Source organism: Mirounga angustirostris, unplaced genomic scaffold, assembly GCF_029215605.1.
Source record: "Mirounga angustirostris isolate CCGP_5_RB_7025 unplaced genomic scaffold, mMirAng1.0.hap1 SCAF_10, whole genome shotgun sequence".
Taxonomy (NCBI): Eukaryota; Metazoa; Chordata; class Mammalia; order Carnivora; family Phocidae; genus Mirounga; species Mirounga angustirostris.
The window spans coordinates 38,080,748-38,096,095 of NW_026991718.1; the positions used below are offsets into that span (position 1 = coordinate 38,080,748).

General features: G+C 46.2%; 1 protein-coding gene across 4 annotated transcripts in view; it reads right to left on the reverse strand.

The window, feature by feature from the left end:
* Positions 1 to 9,710: 9,710 nt before the first annotated feature.
* SMYD1 (SET and MYND domain containing 1) overlaps positions 9,711 to 15,348 on the reverse strand; it is a 47,261-nt gene continuing 41,623 nt past the window's right edge. For all 4 annotated transcript variants that reach the window (XM_064572227.1, XM_045884586.3, XM_045884585.3 and 1 more), the window contains 2 exons: positions 14,429 to 14,597; positions 9,711 to 13,700 (listed from right to left, as the gene is read on the reverse strand). In XM_064572227.1, the coding sequence (XP_064428297.1) occupies positions 13,542 to 13,700; positions 14,429 to 14,597 (328 nt within the window). In that variant the 3' untranslated portion in view covers positions 9,711 to 13,541. The remainder of the gene's footprint in view (positions 13,701 to 14,428; positions 14,598 to 15,348) is intronic.

The following is a 15,348-nucleotide window of genomic DNA, read 5'->3' on the forward strand; positions in this document are numbered from 1 at the left end:
GGGGAAGGGAGAGGTCAAGGGAGAGGTGCAGCTCCCCCGCCACCTTTCCTGTGCTCAGCCTCGGCTACCACTTACTGAGGACCCATGATGTACCAGGCAGTTTACACACATTATCTCCATCTTCCCACAGCCCTGACTTTTCTAAGTGGGGAAACTAAGGCAACAAATAGCCAGGGAATGGCAGGATGAGGGTTGCTCTGAGCGGGGCCTGTCACACAGGGCTGTCATCCACAGTTGTATATGCACAATCCTACACGGAGCCAGCCAATCCCATTATAGATGGTGTGGACTCGTATACTCAGTACCATCTTGAAGCAGATGCTAGTTAACCTCCCCCTCTTCCTTCTCTCCTCATTGCTATCCCCCTTTCTTCATGCATACCCAAATAGGATGGGGTAAGAGAGGTGCTTGTTAGAAGGAGATAGAGGGTCCTGCAGAGCCACCAGCATGACCCACCTTTCTCAGTCTCCACAGGGATGTAGCCATAAGACTTGCTCACAAGGAGAATCATATTCATAGCAATTTTATGGCAGCCTTTAAGAGTGGCACACTCCCGTTGTGCAATCATCCTTGGTGCCTGATAGTCGGCCATGTCCTGTCCCTGATTTGGGGGTGAATAGCACAGTGTTTCTCCTGCAGTTACGTTCCTCTGGATCTTCTTTGCCCCCAGGATGTGCTTTGGGGAGTAATAGAAGGCAGAACACTACCCAAGGGGTCTGTCACACCCCTCCTCATTGAAGTGGGAGAATCCCTCAACTAGGTAGAGTGTGAGGGTCAACAAGGAAACATGCTGTCCCCACCCCTGCCGGCACATTCACAGAACAGCAGGAAGGTACCAGTAGGGTGGAGGGAGATGAGCCTTTCCTGGACTCAGTCCTGGCCAAAGTCCTTTGATAGGCTTTTTTCCTGCTTTGATATGCTTTTGTTATCTCCCCTAACCTTCCCCTCAGCTGTGAGGGAGGCGGGATGAGGGATTTGATAGATAGGTTGACCTGTCCAAGGTCATCCAGCTAATGAGCTGTAGAACCAGGGTTCAAACCTAGATCTTTTCATTCCATTCCATTGCTGCTGAAGCTAAGAGGCTCCTTTGGTACATAGCAGGCACTCAATGAAACTTTGAGAAATTGGATTAGACTGGACTCGTTTGGATGGTCTTGCTCTCACAACCATCGATATAGAAAGGAATTCACTAAAAGGCAGGACAACTCTTCACATGAGGAAGTGAAGTGACAAAGACCTGGCATGGAATTTTAGAAAAGATTGCCCACCCTTTCTCTGATCTTACAAAAAACAGAGACATCTTTGGGTTGTTTCATATGCTAGCATATTTGGGATGATTTTGTGGCCTTAATTACCTTTTACGATTCAACATCAGATTAACATTTTGTGTTTTTCTGTTTGTTTTTACTTTCAGACCATGACACTGGGTGACATTGTCTTCAAGAGAATCAGCAAGAGAATTTAAACAAGTCTGCACTGCATATTCTTTTACTGTGTAAAATTAATGTAATAAAGTGAACTTTGTTTTAAAAAAAAATCTTTTCTTCTCAATGGCTTGTCATTGATGGGCTATTGGTATCAATGGGCCCTGATCACCTATATTTTTGTAAATCTTGATGATCTGCTTGTTCTATCCTGCTGGGTCAGGTCTGAAGGGTGATTCTCACCCTGAAAGCAGGCCCCAGGCTGCTCACTCAGGTGATCCTACAAGAAACATGAGATGTGGCTGGATCTGGGAAGCCACCCTGGAATGACCTTTCCCGGTCAGCCATACAGGCAAGGAGCTGGATGCCCCTTTCTCTCTTTTCTACCAATCTCCACTAACAGCTATCTTCTTTAAAAACAGCACTGATCATAATGCTTCCCATGTCATTGCCTAGCACCTAAGAGTAAAACTCCTAAACCTTCACGTCTCTCTATCAGGGGTTGGGAAACTTCTTCTGTAAAAAAGCCAGAGAGTAAATATTTTCAGCGTTGTGGGCCATCCACTCTCTGTCACAACTCCCCAGTTCTGCTCTTAGAGCACGAAGCAGCCCCAGGCAATACACCAACAAATGGGCATGCCTGTGTTCCAACAAAACTTTATTTATGGACGCTGACATTTGAATTTCATATTCATTTTCATAAGTCATAAAATAGTATTCTTCTTTTTTTCAACCATTTAAACACAGAATACCATTCTTAGTTCGCACACCATATAGAAACAGGTGGCAGCCGGATCTGACCCACGCACTGTAGCCTGTCCCGCCCTATCTAGCTGCAACCCTTTCCTATAATATGCATTCCAATCAAGCTAAACAACCTCTCATTCCCCCAGCAATTTAACTGCCACCTCCTTCAAGAAGGCTTCCTAAATTGCACCACTGAAAGTGCTCTTTCCCTCTCTCTGGCATTTTATCAGCACCAGTCTATTGGATGAGATTCTTCCTGCCTTGCACTATACATAGTATTTACCATGTTTTCCCTCCTTCTCCTGTGTGGAGCACGGTCTTGGGAAAAAAGGGAGACCATAATTTGGGGAACTAAGTCACTCTTAAGGAAAGAGTTTCAGAGCTTCAGTAAGAACTCAGAGTTGGGAGATACAGGGGAAAAATCCTATAGCACACTACAATATACCATTTACAAAAATAAATTCCAGGGCGCCTGGGTGGCTCAGTTGGTTAAGCTACTGCCTTCGGCTCAGGTCATGATCCTGGAGTCCCTGGATCGAGTCCCACATTGGGCTCCCTGCTCGGCAGGGAGTCTGCTTCGTCCTCTGACCCTATCCCCTCTCAGGTGTTCTCTGTCTCTCATTCTCTCTCTCTCAAATAAATAAATAAAATCTTAATAAATAAATAAATAAATAAATAAATAAATTCCAGATGAACTAAAGAGCTAAATGAATAAATGTGAAATATGAAAAATAGATACTGTAGATAAACAAGTATATATTGACGTATAGAAGACCTTCTTTAAAAAGGTGCAAAAACCTATGAAGGAAAAGATTAATCCATATTACTACCTCAAAAATATAAAGTTTTGCATAAAAAGAGACACTATAAACACAGTTTCAAAAATAAAAGCAACAAAGTGGGAGAAAAGATTTGTGACTTACATAATAGAGGTTAATAGAATATAAAAACCAGTAAGAAGCCCAGCAAGTCAATGGGAATGTGGGGTGAGCACATAATGAGCAACTCACAGTGTGAAATAGGCTTAGTCTCAAACTAATCAGGGAGGAGGGAGGTAAGATGAGATACCATTTTACAAATCAAACTAGTAAAAAGTAAAAGGATTGATAACATGGAGTGTTGGCAAGGATGTGAGGAATGGCTCTCCCATCAGTGGTACAGAAGAAAATTGTTACAGTCTGTGTGGAGCGCCATTTAACAATACTCACTAATATTTTCAATGTGAATTCTCTAACACCTAGCAATGCCATTGTTTTATTTCTCCCTAGAGAAGTGTTTAAACTCATACCAAAAAAAAAGCATATAAAGGATACAATAGCCAAAAACTGGAAACAAATACCCATGAGTAAGAAAAGGTTAAACTGTGGTACAGCCATACTTGGAAATAACCTGTGGTAGAGTAAACGTCCGAGGCAGATCTATTAAGTGCCGTCGTAGGACTCTCTCTGACAAAACTTTAAAAAAACAAAGAAAGTTTCTGAACAGGATCACCTGTACAATATCATGTAAATTTTGTTAAAATATGAAACAAAATTATATATTTATATAGATATACATGCATTTATGTGACCATGGATTGTTGGAACGCCAGATAATAGTCATCACCTTTGGTGTGGGAAGTCAAGAGAACTTTTTGCATTATTTATATTGAATTTTCTGCAAGGAACTAATTGTGTGGAACTATTTTTTTAAGTGAGCCATGACTTTTTAAAGAAGTAATTGACTCAGTCTGTTAAGTGTCTGCCTTCGGCTCAGGTCATGATCCCAGGGTCCTGGGATCGAGCCCCACATCAAATTCCCTGCTCAGCGGGGAGTCTGCTTCTCCCTCTCCCTTTGCCTCTCCCCCTGCCTCTTGTGTGTTTTCTCTCTCCCTCTGTGTCAAACAAATAAATAAAATCTTTAAAAAAAAAGTAGATGATTTATAGTAAAAATATTGGGCTTGAGGGGCGCCTGGGTGGCTCAGTTGGTTGAGCGTTGGACTCTTGGTTTTGGCTCACGTTGTGATCTCAGGGTCGTGAGATGGAGCCCCCCACACACACACACACCTTGGGCTCCACGCTCAGTGCAGTCTGCTTGAGATTCTCTCTCTCCCTCTCCCTTTGCCTCTCCCCGCCTACCGCTCCCGCACATGTGCTCTCTCTCTACATATATATAAAAAAAAACAGGCTTGAAGACATGGTTCCAGTTAACTAATCCCTGATTTTGGACCATAGTTTTCTCATCTGTAAACTGGGCAACACAATACCTCCTCTTGTGGCTTTGGTAAAGAGCAGATGAAATGATGCACGTGGGGGCGCCTGGGTAGCTCAGTCGGTTAAGTGTCTGCCCTCAGCTCAGGTCATGATCCAGGGTCCTGGGATCAAGCCCAGGATCAGGCTCCCTGCTCAGCGGGGAGTCTGCTTCTCCCTCTCCCTCTGCCTGCCACTCCCCCTGCTTGTGTGTGCATGCACATGTTCTTTCTCTGTCAAATAAATAAAATCTTAAAAAAATGATGCATGTGCCATCCAAACAAGGCATGTCATTACTGCCCCTTGGATTCCTGAGAAAACTGCAGTTGGGTCTGACCTCCAGACCATTAGCAGCAGCTCTGTCATGCCCAGAGAAGCATCTGTGCACAGATGAAAAGGCACGGAGAGGAAAGAGGTTTTCTAGGGCCACACAGCTGATGAGCTACACAGGAGGAGGAATGTAGTAGAAACAAGGTCTCTTCGACCAAGCCTCTTGGGATCTGACACAATTCCCAAAGCCTCCTCCTAACTGAGATCTTCTCCTGGGAACAAGTCTTGCTTTTGGAGGAGATTGTTTGTGTGTTTATGCCTGAAAAAGAAGTTTAATTTTCTGCTGAATTTGGATTTTGTACAGGTGCCCAGAGAACTTTTGGGCCTGAAGTTAGCTTTAAATAAATCGAATAAACAGTTGTTGATGGTATCAGCTATTTTTGCCTTGACCCCTCTCCCCTCCTGCGACTTCCCCCACCTCTCCCCCTGTCCTGTGGGCACCCCAACAACCGAGCACCCTCTGCGCCCATGAGTGCTGATTGATTTGTAAAGAGCCAGTTTTGGCATCTATATTCATGCAAATGTAGACTTTTCCACTTACCTTCTTTTTTTTTTTTTTTTTAAGATTTTATTTATTTATTCATGAGAGACAGAGAGAGAGAGAGAGAGAGAAGCAGGCTCCCAAGGAGCAGGGAGCCTGATGCGGGACTCGATCCCAGGACCCTGGGATCATGACCTGAGCCGAAGGCAGACGCTTAACCATCTGAGCCACCCAGGCACCCTACCTTCTTTTTTAAAAACGGATTCCCACTAGGGTAAAGAAAGTGATTTGGGGGGATGGGGTGTCTAACTTAATCTATATTCGATCTTCAGAGTATATACTTTTTCTCTATATGCTAGAGGCACATTAACCATCCCACGATTTTCTAGGATTTCATGGAGTAAACATGGGGTAAACATGGAGATATAAAATTAAATGTATCTTCTCCACACAACCTGGCCTCATTCAGTCAAATCAGGACGGGGCAGTGCTAAGCTCTGACAATGATCCCCAGGAGACTTGCTGTCTGGGGGGTGGAGATCAACCCACATAATCCATCATGGCGACAGTATGATCCATGCTGTGATCCTGGTGGGTACAAGCTCCAGACATTTCAGCTGACTCTCAAAAGCATTCAAGGATATTTGCCTGGCCGGGAGGCATGGTATAAATGGAGACTTGGCAAAAGATGAGGCAGAGGATACAGAGTCTCTGTTGTGAATATTCTTTTACTCTGGTAAGCAGTCTGGACTCGATCCTGGAGACAGTGGGGGATCAATGAAGAGTTTTTAGCTGCAAGAATAACATGATACTGAATGCAATGTAGAGGATATTCTGGCCATGGTGTCAAGGTCCAATGAGAAGAGTCAAGGCTGAATTCAGAGACACCATTAAGAGACTGTGGCAGTGGCCCAGGTGAGAGATGTGGGGGCCTGAACCAAGGCATTGCCTGTGAGATGAGAAGCACATTGGAAAGATATGTCAGGGATGTATCAGCAGGAAACAAGTCTCACTCAAAAGGGTTCTCCCAATGAGAATTTAATGGAAGCACTATTTACACAGGTGTGGTTTGAGTAAAGGGAGCCCACAAGGAAGGCGAGGCACCCAGGGACGAGCAACCACCGAAAGCCATTACCACCCATAGGCCTGAAGGGACAGTGTGGGGAACTGCATTACTTAAATTCACTGAGTACTGGAGCCATTGGAAAGCCACCCAACAGGAGCTGAACCCTGGATAGGCAGAGAGGGGGCAGGAATGGGAGCTTGCTGTGGGGAATAACATGCCACCTCTCGATCTTTCTGCCTTCCCTTCTTCTATTGGGTCCTCCCATTGGCTGAACAGGAAAGCAGAGATCAGCCTTCTGGGCACAGAGCAAGGGGTGGAGCAAGGATGTAAGATAAATGGAGACAAACTAGCACAATGGGAATTCCTTCAGTCACAAGTGGAAAAAAATACTTACTCTCACTTAGACTAAAATTAAAGGTGGGTCGGGCGAAGAGGCAGTTCACTGACTCAGAACTGGAAAGAGCAGGGGGGTCCAAAGTCTTACAACAATGTTACCAATAGTTCTCTCTTCTATCCAGTCCTTTTTCTCCCTCAATGCTAGCTGTGTTCTCCCAGAACTTTCCAAACAGCAGTGAGTATGACTACCGTCACCTCCAGGGTCACAAACTGAAAGTTGCATTCCTAGAGCAGAGCAGGGACTCTTCCTCCTCCAATTCAGAAGGGTCTTGGCAAGAATCCAATTGTCTAGCTTGGGTCACATACAGTGGTGTGCTGGAATCAGCTAGTACCAGCTCCCAACTCAACATGCAACTTGGTAGCTTAGACATTGGCCATGGTGAGGGTATTTACATATACCATAAAAATCAGCAAATGTCATAAATCTGGGCTCTTCTTAACAATGTTGTTAAATATTTACCAGCATTGTGTGTCAGGGAATGCCGCATCACGATAGGTCCAGGCTGGGTCCTGAGCCGACCTGTCCTGAGCAGCCTCCTATGAACTTCATAGTGCAGAGGAGAATCTCCAGAGTGTGAGTTGGTACTGTTTTCAGAAGTGGAGAAATGCCGGGCTGAAGAGACTGGCTCAGAAGCCCATTATAGCAGGTGAAGGAGAGGGAGGCACCTAATAGCCCAGATCTTGGGGAACTAGGTGGATGCTGGGTGGTTTGGAGGGAAATGATGAGTTCAGCTATAAACAGTATGAAGGGCCTGAACACCTACCATTGTGAGCAAGACAAAATTTCCCTCAAGAAACACACTCTGACAAGCTGGATGGTGAATAAGGAGAAAGAACCATCCTTCGAGGCCAAATGTAAATACCACTGAAGGACACAAACCACACGTCTGGAACACTATCTTCTGCTTCAAATTGTAGGTCCCTGCACTGCCCCCAGCTCTTTGCCATACCCAGTAAGGTGCCTGGTCTACAAAGGGATTCCACCACACCACACCTGCCCAGGACAGGCGGGCAGAGGAAGGCAGTGAGCCAGGGCTGTGTTTCACTTAGTAAGCACTTAGAACCCCTGTCTTGGTGAATGAGGAAGAGAAAGAAGGCAAATTGTACATGGCTGCCAATGTGATGCAAGGGAAGGAAGATTCATTCTCCTGGATCCTGGAGCTCCAGATTCAAGTCCCGGTCTTCTGCTTAGTGGCTTGCAGGTGTGCATAAATGACTTCTCTGAGGGCTTAGTAGCAAGCCTGCTGTAGGAGGCAGAATCATGACCCCAGAGATGTCCACACACTGGCCTGCAGACCTGTGAATATGTCACCTTACAGGGCAAAGGGCGTTTGTACATGTGATTAAGGTAAAGACCTTGAGATGGGGAGATTATCCTGGATTACCCCAGTGGGCCCCAGGTATCCTTATAAGTGAAAGAGGAAGGCAGGAGGGTCAGAGAAGGAGTGATAAGGTTGCTGACTGGGGCCACAGACCAAGGAGTGTGGGTATTCTAGAGGAAGTTTCTGGAAGCTGGAACAGGCCAGAAACAGATTCTTCCGTCAGAGTCTCCAGAAGGAACTTAGTCCTACTGACACCTCAATTTTAGCCCTGTGAGACCCCATTTTGGACTTCTGACCTCCAGAACTGTAAGATGATAACTGTGTTATTTTAAGCCCCTGGGGTTGTAGTAATTTGTTACAGCAACTATAGGCCATAAATACAGCTCCTAAAGACATTGGGGAAACCTTAGTCCTGTGCCTGGACCAGACTGTTCTCAGACCAAGCTGAGCTGGGGCTGCTGATAATGAGGATGAGTTCATGCCAGAGTTATGGAACACATGTGGTGGCCCTGGTCGTGCTGTGTGTTGTTCCTTCCTGAGACTGATGAGGTACTCTTGGGTGCGTTACATACAGATTGGGTGATCTGTATGTAATGCTGGGCCAGGGGCAAGCAAGGGAGCTCCCGAAAGTGCTGTTTATCCTCACGCACTGGATGTTATCATCTGTTACCATGGGCACACCTCGGACCGGGGGCTTGCACCTCTGACTGCCCTCCGATATGTTGCCACTCTTTCTCCTGTGCGCCCCAACTCTACTGATTCTCTCCTGCAGCCTTTAGAGAAGAAAACCCTGAGCAATTGGCCCAAGCTGTGGCTGTATCTGGCCCTAAATACATGTGTCTGTCGATACATTGGTGGTGCGGTGAGCAAGTGGCTTAGTTGGAAGGGGAGTAATCAGAGGTCTTAGATTTGTTTAGGCATGGCCCTGAGGGGTACAGGCTTCATAATGCAGATTTCACCCCAGCGTAAGTAAAGATTTCTTTAATGGTGTTTTTAACTATTCATTCTGTTACTTCCATGTAGCAAACCCCATTTTTAGAGATCGCCAACACCACAGATTAATGTGTTCTTCTAAAGTTAAGCCAATTGCTCCAGTATATTCTCACCATGGCCAATGTCAAGCTATCAATTATGTTGCCGAATGCGGAGTATGGAAGAGATGGGCACAGTCAGCTCTCAAGAGCTGCTCCTGCTGATCCTTCACCTTCACTTTCTCTGTAGGGGCAGGGATCCTCAACACAAGCATGGCTGGAGTGCCCCTGGAGCGCTTAGAATGGGCCAGACACTGTTCAAAGGGCTTTCACATTTTCAAAGCTTAATTCTCCCCAGCACATCCGTGTGGTAGGTAGGGACGTAGAAACAGGCCTGGGTGAACTCACCAGTCCAAGGTCATAGAGCTGACGATAGGAGAGCTGAGATAGGAACGTCACTGGTCTCAGTGTCCATAATCTTAAAAAGTACACTGTTCTCTAAAACTGCATTGTCTAATACAGGAGCCAGTAGCCACGTTGGCTATTTAAACTGAAATTAAATAAAATTTAAGATTCAGTTCCTCACTCACCCTAGACACATTTCACGAGCTGGAATAGTCACATGTGGGTAGTGGCTAGCTACTATATTCGATAACACAGACACAATATATTTTCATCATCACAGAAAGTTCTATTAGACAGCACTGCTCTAAATAGACTATCAGAAAGAAAGAAGTCACACATATTTGCTTGGAAATACAGATGATTTAATGGCCTTTGTTGACTGCTGTAACATAAAAACTCAAAATATGCAGTTTCAAGTCTCTTCTGCTCTGAGATAAGCAAATTCACTCACTTATTCATTCATTCAACACACATTAACTGAGCACCTACTATGTTCCAGGACCCCAGGCTAGGTTCTGGGGATAGAAAGACAAATAAAGGGACACGGCTCCTGCTCACAATCTGGTGGAGGAGGCAGACAAGTAAAAGGCAATTATAATGCCATGAGGAGAGTGCTCTGGTGGCAGGGGAGGTTCAAGGGTGATGTGAGAGACTCAGACAGGGAGCCAGCAGAATATAAGGCATTTGGGAAAGGCTTCACAGAAGGGGTGATTTCCTCACTGGATGTTTAAAGATGAATAAGGAGTTGACAGGTTTCAGATATTTTAGATAGAATGTTTCAAAATTCGAGAGGCACAGGAGAACGTGAGTCACTCAGGGACCCATGAGTGAGCGGGTTTGATTGATGTCTAGGATGCAGTGGAAGTGAGTGACTAGAGCAGAAGTCAAGTGTTCTTGGGTTGTGTGCTGAGGGACAGATGTGGGGGAGGGGACAAGGGAAAGAGAATGTTTCATTTTGGATGTGCCGAGTGTGATGTGCCTGGAGAACATTCGAGAGAGCATGCGGAGCTGGAGCTCAAGAACAAGGTCTGGGAATATAGAGTTAAGAATATCAGACTCAAGGTGGTGATTAAACAAAGGGCCTGGCTGGGCTCATGCAGGGAATGTGTGCAGAGTGAGATGAGAATGAACCAAGAGCGACCAGAAGGAACAAAGACAACCCCAGGAAATGCCAATGTATCGGGGGCAGGTAGAGAAACGGGGTTAGGGAAGAAGACGGCGAAACCACATACATCAGAGGATGATCACAAGGACGTGATATCCAGAAATCAAGGGCCCAGAGTGTCAACTGATGCAGAGAAGCCAAATAACATACGGACTAAAAGCAGGCCACCAGAGTTGACCTTGTATGAGCCATTTTAGTGGAGTTCAGGAAGGCAGCCTGCAGTGGGTTCAGGAAGAAATTGAAGAAAGTGAAGAAAGGCAGATAATAACTATGAGAGACAAGTCCTTTAAAAAAAATACTCAGCTGTGAAGATTATGACCCAAGAATCCTCAGCATGGTTGTTGATGAAGAAGGCAGCAGATGGAGGAATGTCAAGGATCCAGGGTGGGGAGGGAATTAGAGGTGAAGCAAGGCCCCAAGGACATCAGAGGGAAAGGGGTCCAGAGCACAGGTGGAGAGTTAGCTTTGTGGGAGGAGAGGGGTTCCCATTCCAATGGTATCAGAAGGAGGAAAAGAAGGTCAAGCACAGATAAGACGTGCATGAATGTGGGAAGAGGATTGAGGGCGTCCCATCTTCTGACCTCTGTTTCTCTACAAAGCAGGAGATGAGCTTCTGCTGAAAGCTGAAGACTGGAGGACAGGAGTGAAGGCCTGAAATTGCTACTGGGCAAAAGGGAGAGCCAGCCAATGAGGGGCACATGAAACACTTCTGGGCTGCGCCCAAAGGCCAGCTGAGGTTGGCAAGGCGTCTGTAGAAGTGCCTGTGTTCAGAAAGGTACTGTTCTCCTGGGCTGTGCTTAGCATCTCCTGGAGCAGCACAGGGAAAACAAGACAGCTACATGAACCCAGGGTTGGGACTCTGCCAGGCAGGAAGGGAGAACGGGCAGATAGGAAGGAGGGCTGATGAACTCGCTTATCTGGAAGGAAGTCAAGACAGGAGGAGGGTGAAATACTAGAGTATACATGATGTCATCTAGTAATCTGCGGTGGAGAAAAAAGAGAGGTGGAAAGGTAGGAAGCAATGACCAGGAAGTTAGACACGAAAAATGGAGAAATTATGACCAGGAGAGGGTATTAATGAAGAAACTGGAAAGTCATCTGTTATTGAGTAAATTGAGAATCTGTGAAGCAAGAGGATTAGATGATTTTTGTAAGTGGACATTGAAGACACCAAATTTGAGGCAGAGGGGATGGGAAATGAGACCATGAATATGGGAGAATGACCAGCAGAATGGCAAAGGACAGTGACAGAGAAGGGAAGAGGCTTGGGGGGAGGTTTTATAGGAGGGCAGGAGAGTGATCATTTGAATGTGCACTGGGTTCCTGGGAGATTGCTGGTGCCATCTCTAGGCCTGTTAGTATGAAAGCTTAGAAGACTGTCAGTCTTCCTGTGAAAGCTTCTAGAGAAGGGGGTATCCTTGAAGAAGAGCTGAATGCCAGGTATGAGTATTTTGCAAAGAGGTAGCACATTCACAGAGCTTTGGGCCAATTTTTGGCACATTTGCAGAGCCATTGGAGAGGTTAAGAGAGAGGCAGCAGATGGTTCTGAAGATGAAGGGGGTAGTTGGAGGAGCTAACACTTTAGGCACAGATGATAAATACGGGGCTTGGTGGAATCACTTCAAGATGGTAGCTAGAGCTCTGGGGTCAAGGGTGGCCCCAGATGGTATGGAAGACTTGGTGACACCCCTAAATGGATAGCTTTGCTCCAGGATTCCCCTAAAACACTGGTGAGAATTTTAGAACTCCAGAAGATAACAGGACAGCTAGATTGGCTGATTCCAAGACCCTCACTCTTGGGTGGAAACCACAGCAACCTCCCAGGATGTGATGGCAACTTGGTCATATTCCCAAGGAGATCCTAACCTAGGCGTGTGGAGTCTGGATTAGACATCCCTCCTGGTGAGAAGAGCAGAGGTCCCAGGTCATGGGCAGTGAAAGAAATTAAGCAAAGGAAATCATAATTATTCCTTACTAAGAACAGAAATTTACTGGGGGCCACTGATGATGTCTAAGCTGGTAAAGACCATCCAGGCACATGTAACCAAATAAAACTCCCCAAAACCAATTCTGCTGAACCTAAAACCATCAGGTATGTGTGTTTCCAAGTTTCTCCCTCAGCTTCATCCTGCTAAGACTTCAATCCTGGTTGGCCAATGGCCAGGAAAATCTCAGATATCGTCCAAGTGGCACCCACATCACAGGGAATCAAGGCTTGGCAGTGAGGGTGGGGGAAAGAGACACTCCTTCTGGGTGTTTTAGAAATAGTTTCCGAATAATACTTGGAATCCAGACCTTAAACTGAGGCCTCAAGTGGCTAGGGCAAAGCCCCACCTCTTTCTGCATATTCACCTCATTCTCATATTTACTAAGAGGTTTTGGTTCTCTGAGTAGAAACTAAATGGCCCCAACATGGCCCCTTCTTCATAGTTCCACGCTAACCTGAAGAAATTGAACATCACCCATCCTCGTCAGATAAGACTGTAGTATTCCAGACCATGAGTAAGACTAGCAGTCCCAGAGATATATGCACAGATAGGTGAGCAGCCATCTGAGACTCCAGGCACTTGCCACCCTCAGCTCAAATGTCATCTCCTCCATGACACACTTCCCAACGCATACACACACACCCCCACATACCAGACATATGCCTGCCACTGCACCCCCCTATATAGTTTACCATTGTATTTATTATACTGTGCTTTAATTGTTTACATTTTGCCTCCCCAGCTACATTTGAAACTTCTTTATCCCTAGGGCCTTCCACCCAGTAAATATTTGTAGGATAAGATGGGCTAGCCTGGGCTGGGATAGAGTTCAATTGGGAATTGAACTAAGTTTAAATGAACCAAAATGAACTGAGGAATACAGAACAGTACATTCCCAGAGCAACAAGAGTGAACATTATTCTGCTTTCCTCATCAAGGGTCTTCCCAGAAACCCACTACCTCCAGAATGTCTCCCCAGTTCCCCAGCCACGGTGCCCCTCCTCCACCAGACAGGTCCTCATTGCTTCTTATGGAACAGAGCCGGGGCTGGCTCATTGCTGGGCTCGGCCATGACCTGCATGGGCTGGTTGCTGAGGGCGGCCTCGCGCATCTTGTGGTACATGAACTCGTTCTGGCGGAACATGTGCAGCTCCATCTCCGTCTGCACCCGCATGGCCTGTGGGACACAGACACACCATAAACAGTGATGACAGGCTTAATATACTAGGCATAAAGTTAGTCTTCTCAGACATTTTATGGCACCAAAGTCTGTCCTCTTTCCCTGTACCATACTGCCCTGAGGACAGTCCTTTGGACCCTGTCACCCTCAAAAAAACCAGCTCTTCAAAGCACAAAGGAAACCAGCAATTATTAAGAGCATGCCATTTGCTAGGCACTGTGCTGAGGGCTTTTCGCACATTAACTCACAGAACCCTTATTACAACCCTATCCCTTTTCTCCATTTTACTGATGAGGAGACTGAGGCCCATACATTCCATGTTTGCGCTCACACAGCTGAAAAGTGGTGACACTGGAGTTTAATCCCAGCAGTCTGACTCCAGAGCCTGTGCTCCCCAGTTCCACTCTAGGCAGCACGTTTTCCAATGTACGTGGCTGCACGCACACTGCTGGGTAGGCTTTCTCCATCCACGCTTGGAGCATCTCGGGCTTCAAACCTCAACTTTGCCATCCGCTCTCTATGTGACTATGGCCAGGCTAAGCCCTTCCAGGGGCCTCAGTTTGCTCAGATGTAAAACAAGGGAAGTGGACTAAAGCATTTCTGAATTCCCTTCTGGTCCAGTGGGCAATCTATGGACTTTCCAAAAGCAGAGTCCAGAACCCAGCTCCCATCTGTAGAGAGAGCTCAGACCAGAAAAGAAGGCCCAGCCCTGACATGCTACTTGCCTCTAAGTCCTTGGTGATTGGGTGGGAGGGTCCGTGTGTCACCAAGAGAATGGCATAGGCTCTGCAGATCATCCCGTGCCCCACCTCAATGTTACCAGCATGCCAGTTGGTCAGGCCTGCCCGCATCACGGCCATGCCCAGTTGGGCATTGTTGGGGTGGTAGAGCTTCCTGTGGGGACACAGCAAGTAACTGTCACAGATAATCCCAACCTTCCTTATATCTGCACAGCATTTGACAACTTACCAAGTACCCTCATTGACTTGGTCCATCTGCTCTCCCACCAGTGCCATGAGGTATCTGCAGCCCGTGGAGCAGGGACTGAGCCACAGAGAAAGGGAAGAGTTACCAAACACCCCACATGGTGAGGCTGTGGGAGCTGAGACTGCCCTGGGCCACAAAGCCAAGTCCTCATGGGCAAAAGAGTCAGGACTCCACGAGAGAACAGGAAGTGGGGAGCTCTCGGGGACACCCCAGCCCTCTTCCTGGAAAGCAGTTCAGGGGAATAAAAAGAACTTGAATGTCCTTCTTGGGACAGAACTGTAGTCTCACCTCCTTGGCACCCTCCTAACAGAGCTTCCTTTTAGCATATTGTACTAATTTTCCTGGCTTTTGTTTATGAGTAACATTCTCTCAGAAAAATGGAACCTGCTTGTGCCAACTTACTCATTTGGCTAAAGATACAAAGTCACATCCAACGTGGACATGGAAGGCAAGAGAAGACATTGGCAGAGGGAAGGCAAGGGCTTTGCATTTTATAATTTGTAAGCAAGGATGGCTAACACCTCATTCATTCATTCATTCATTCATTCATTTTTAAATAAAAGAAAAGGTTGCTTGTGCTGACTGCTGGGGGGGAAACTTCTCGAAGCACTTAAAAAATCAGGCGGGACTTAGCCTTAAGAAAACCAAAAGCAGGAGA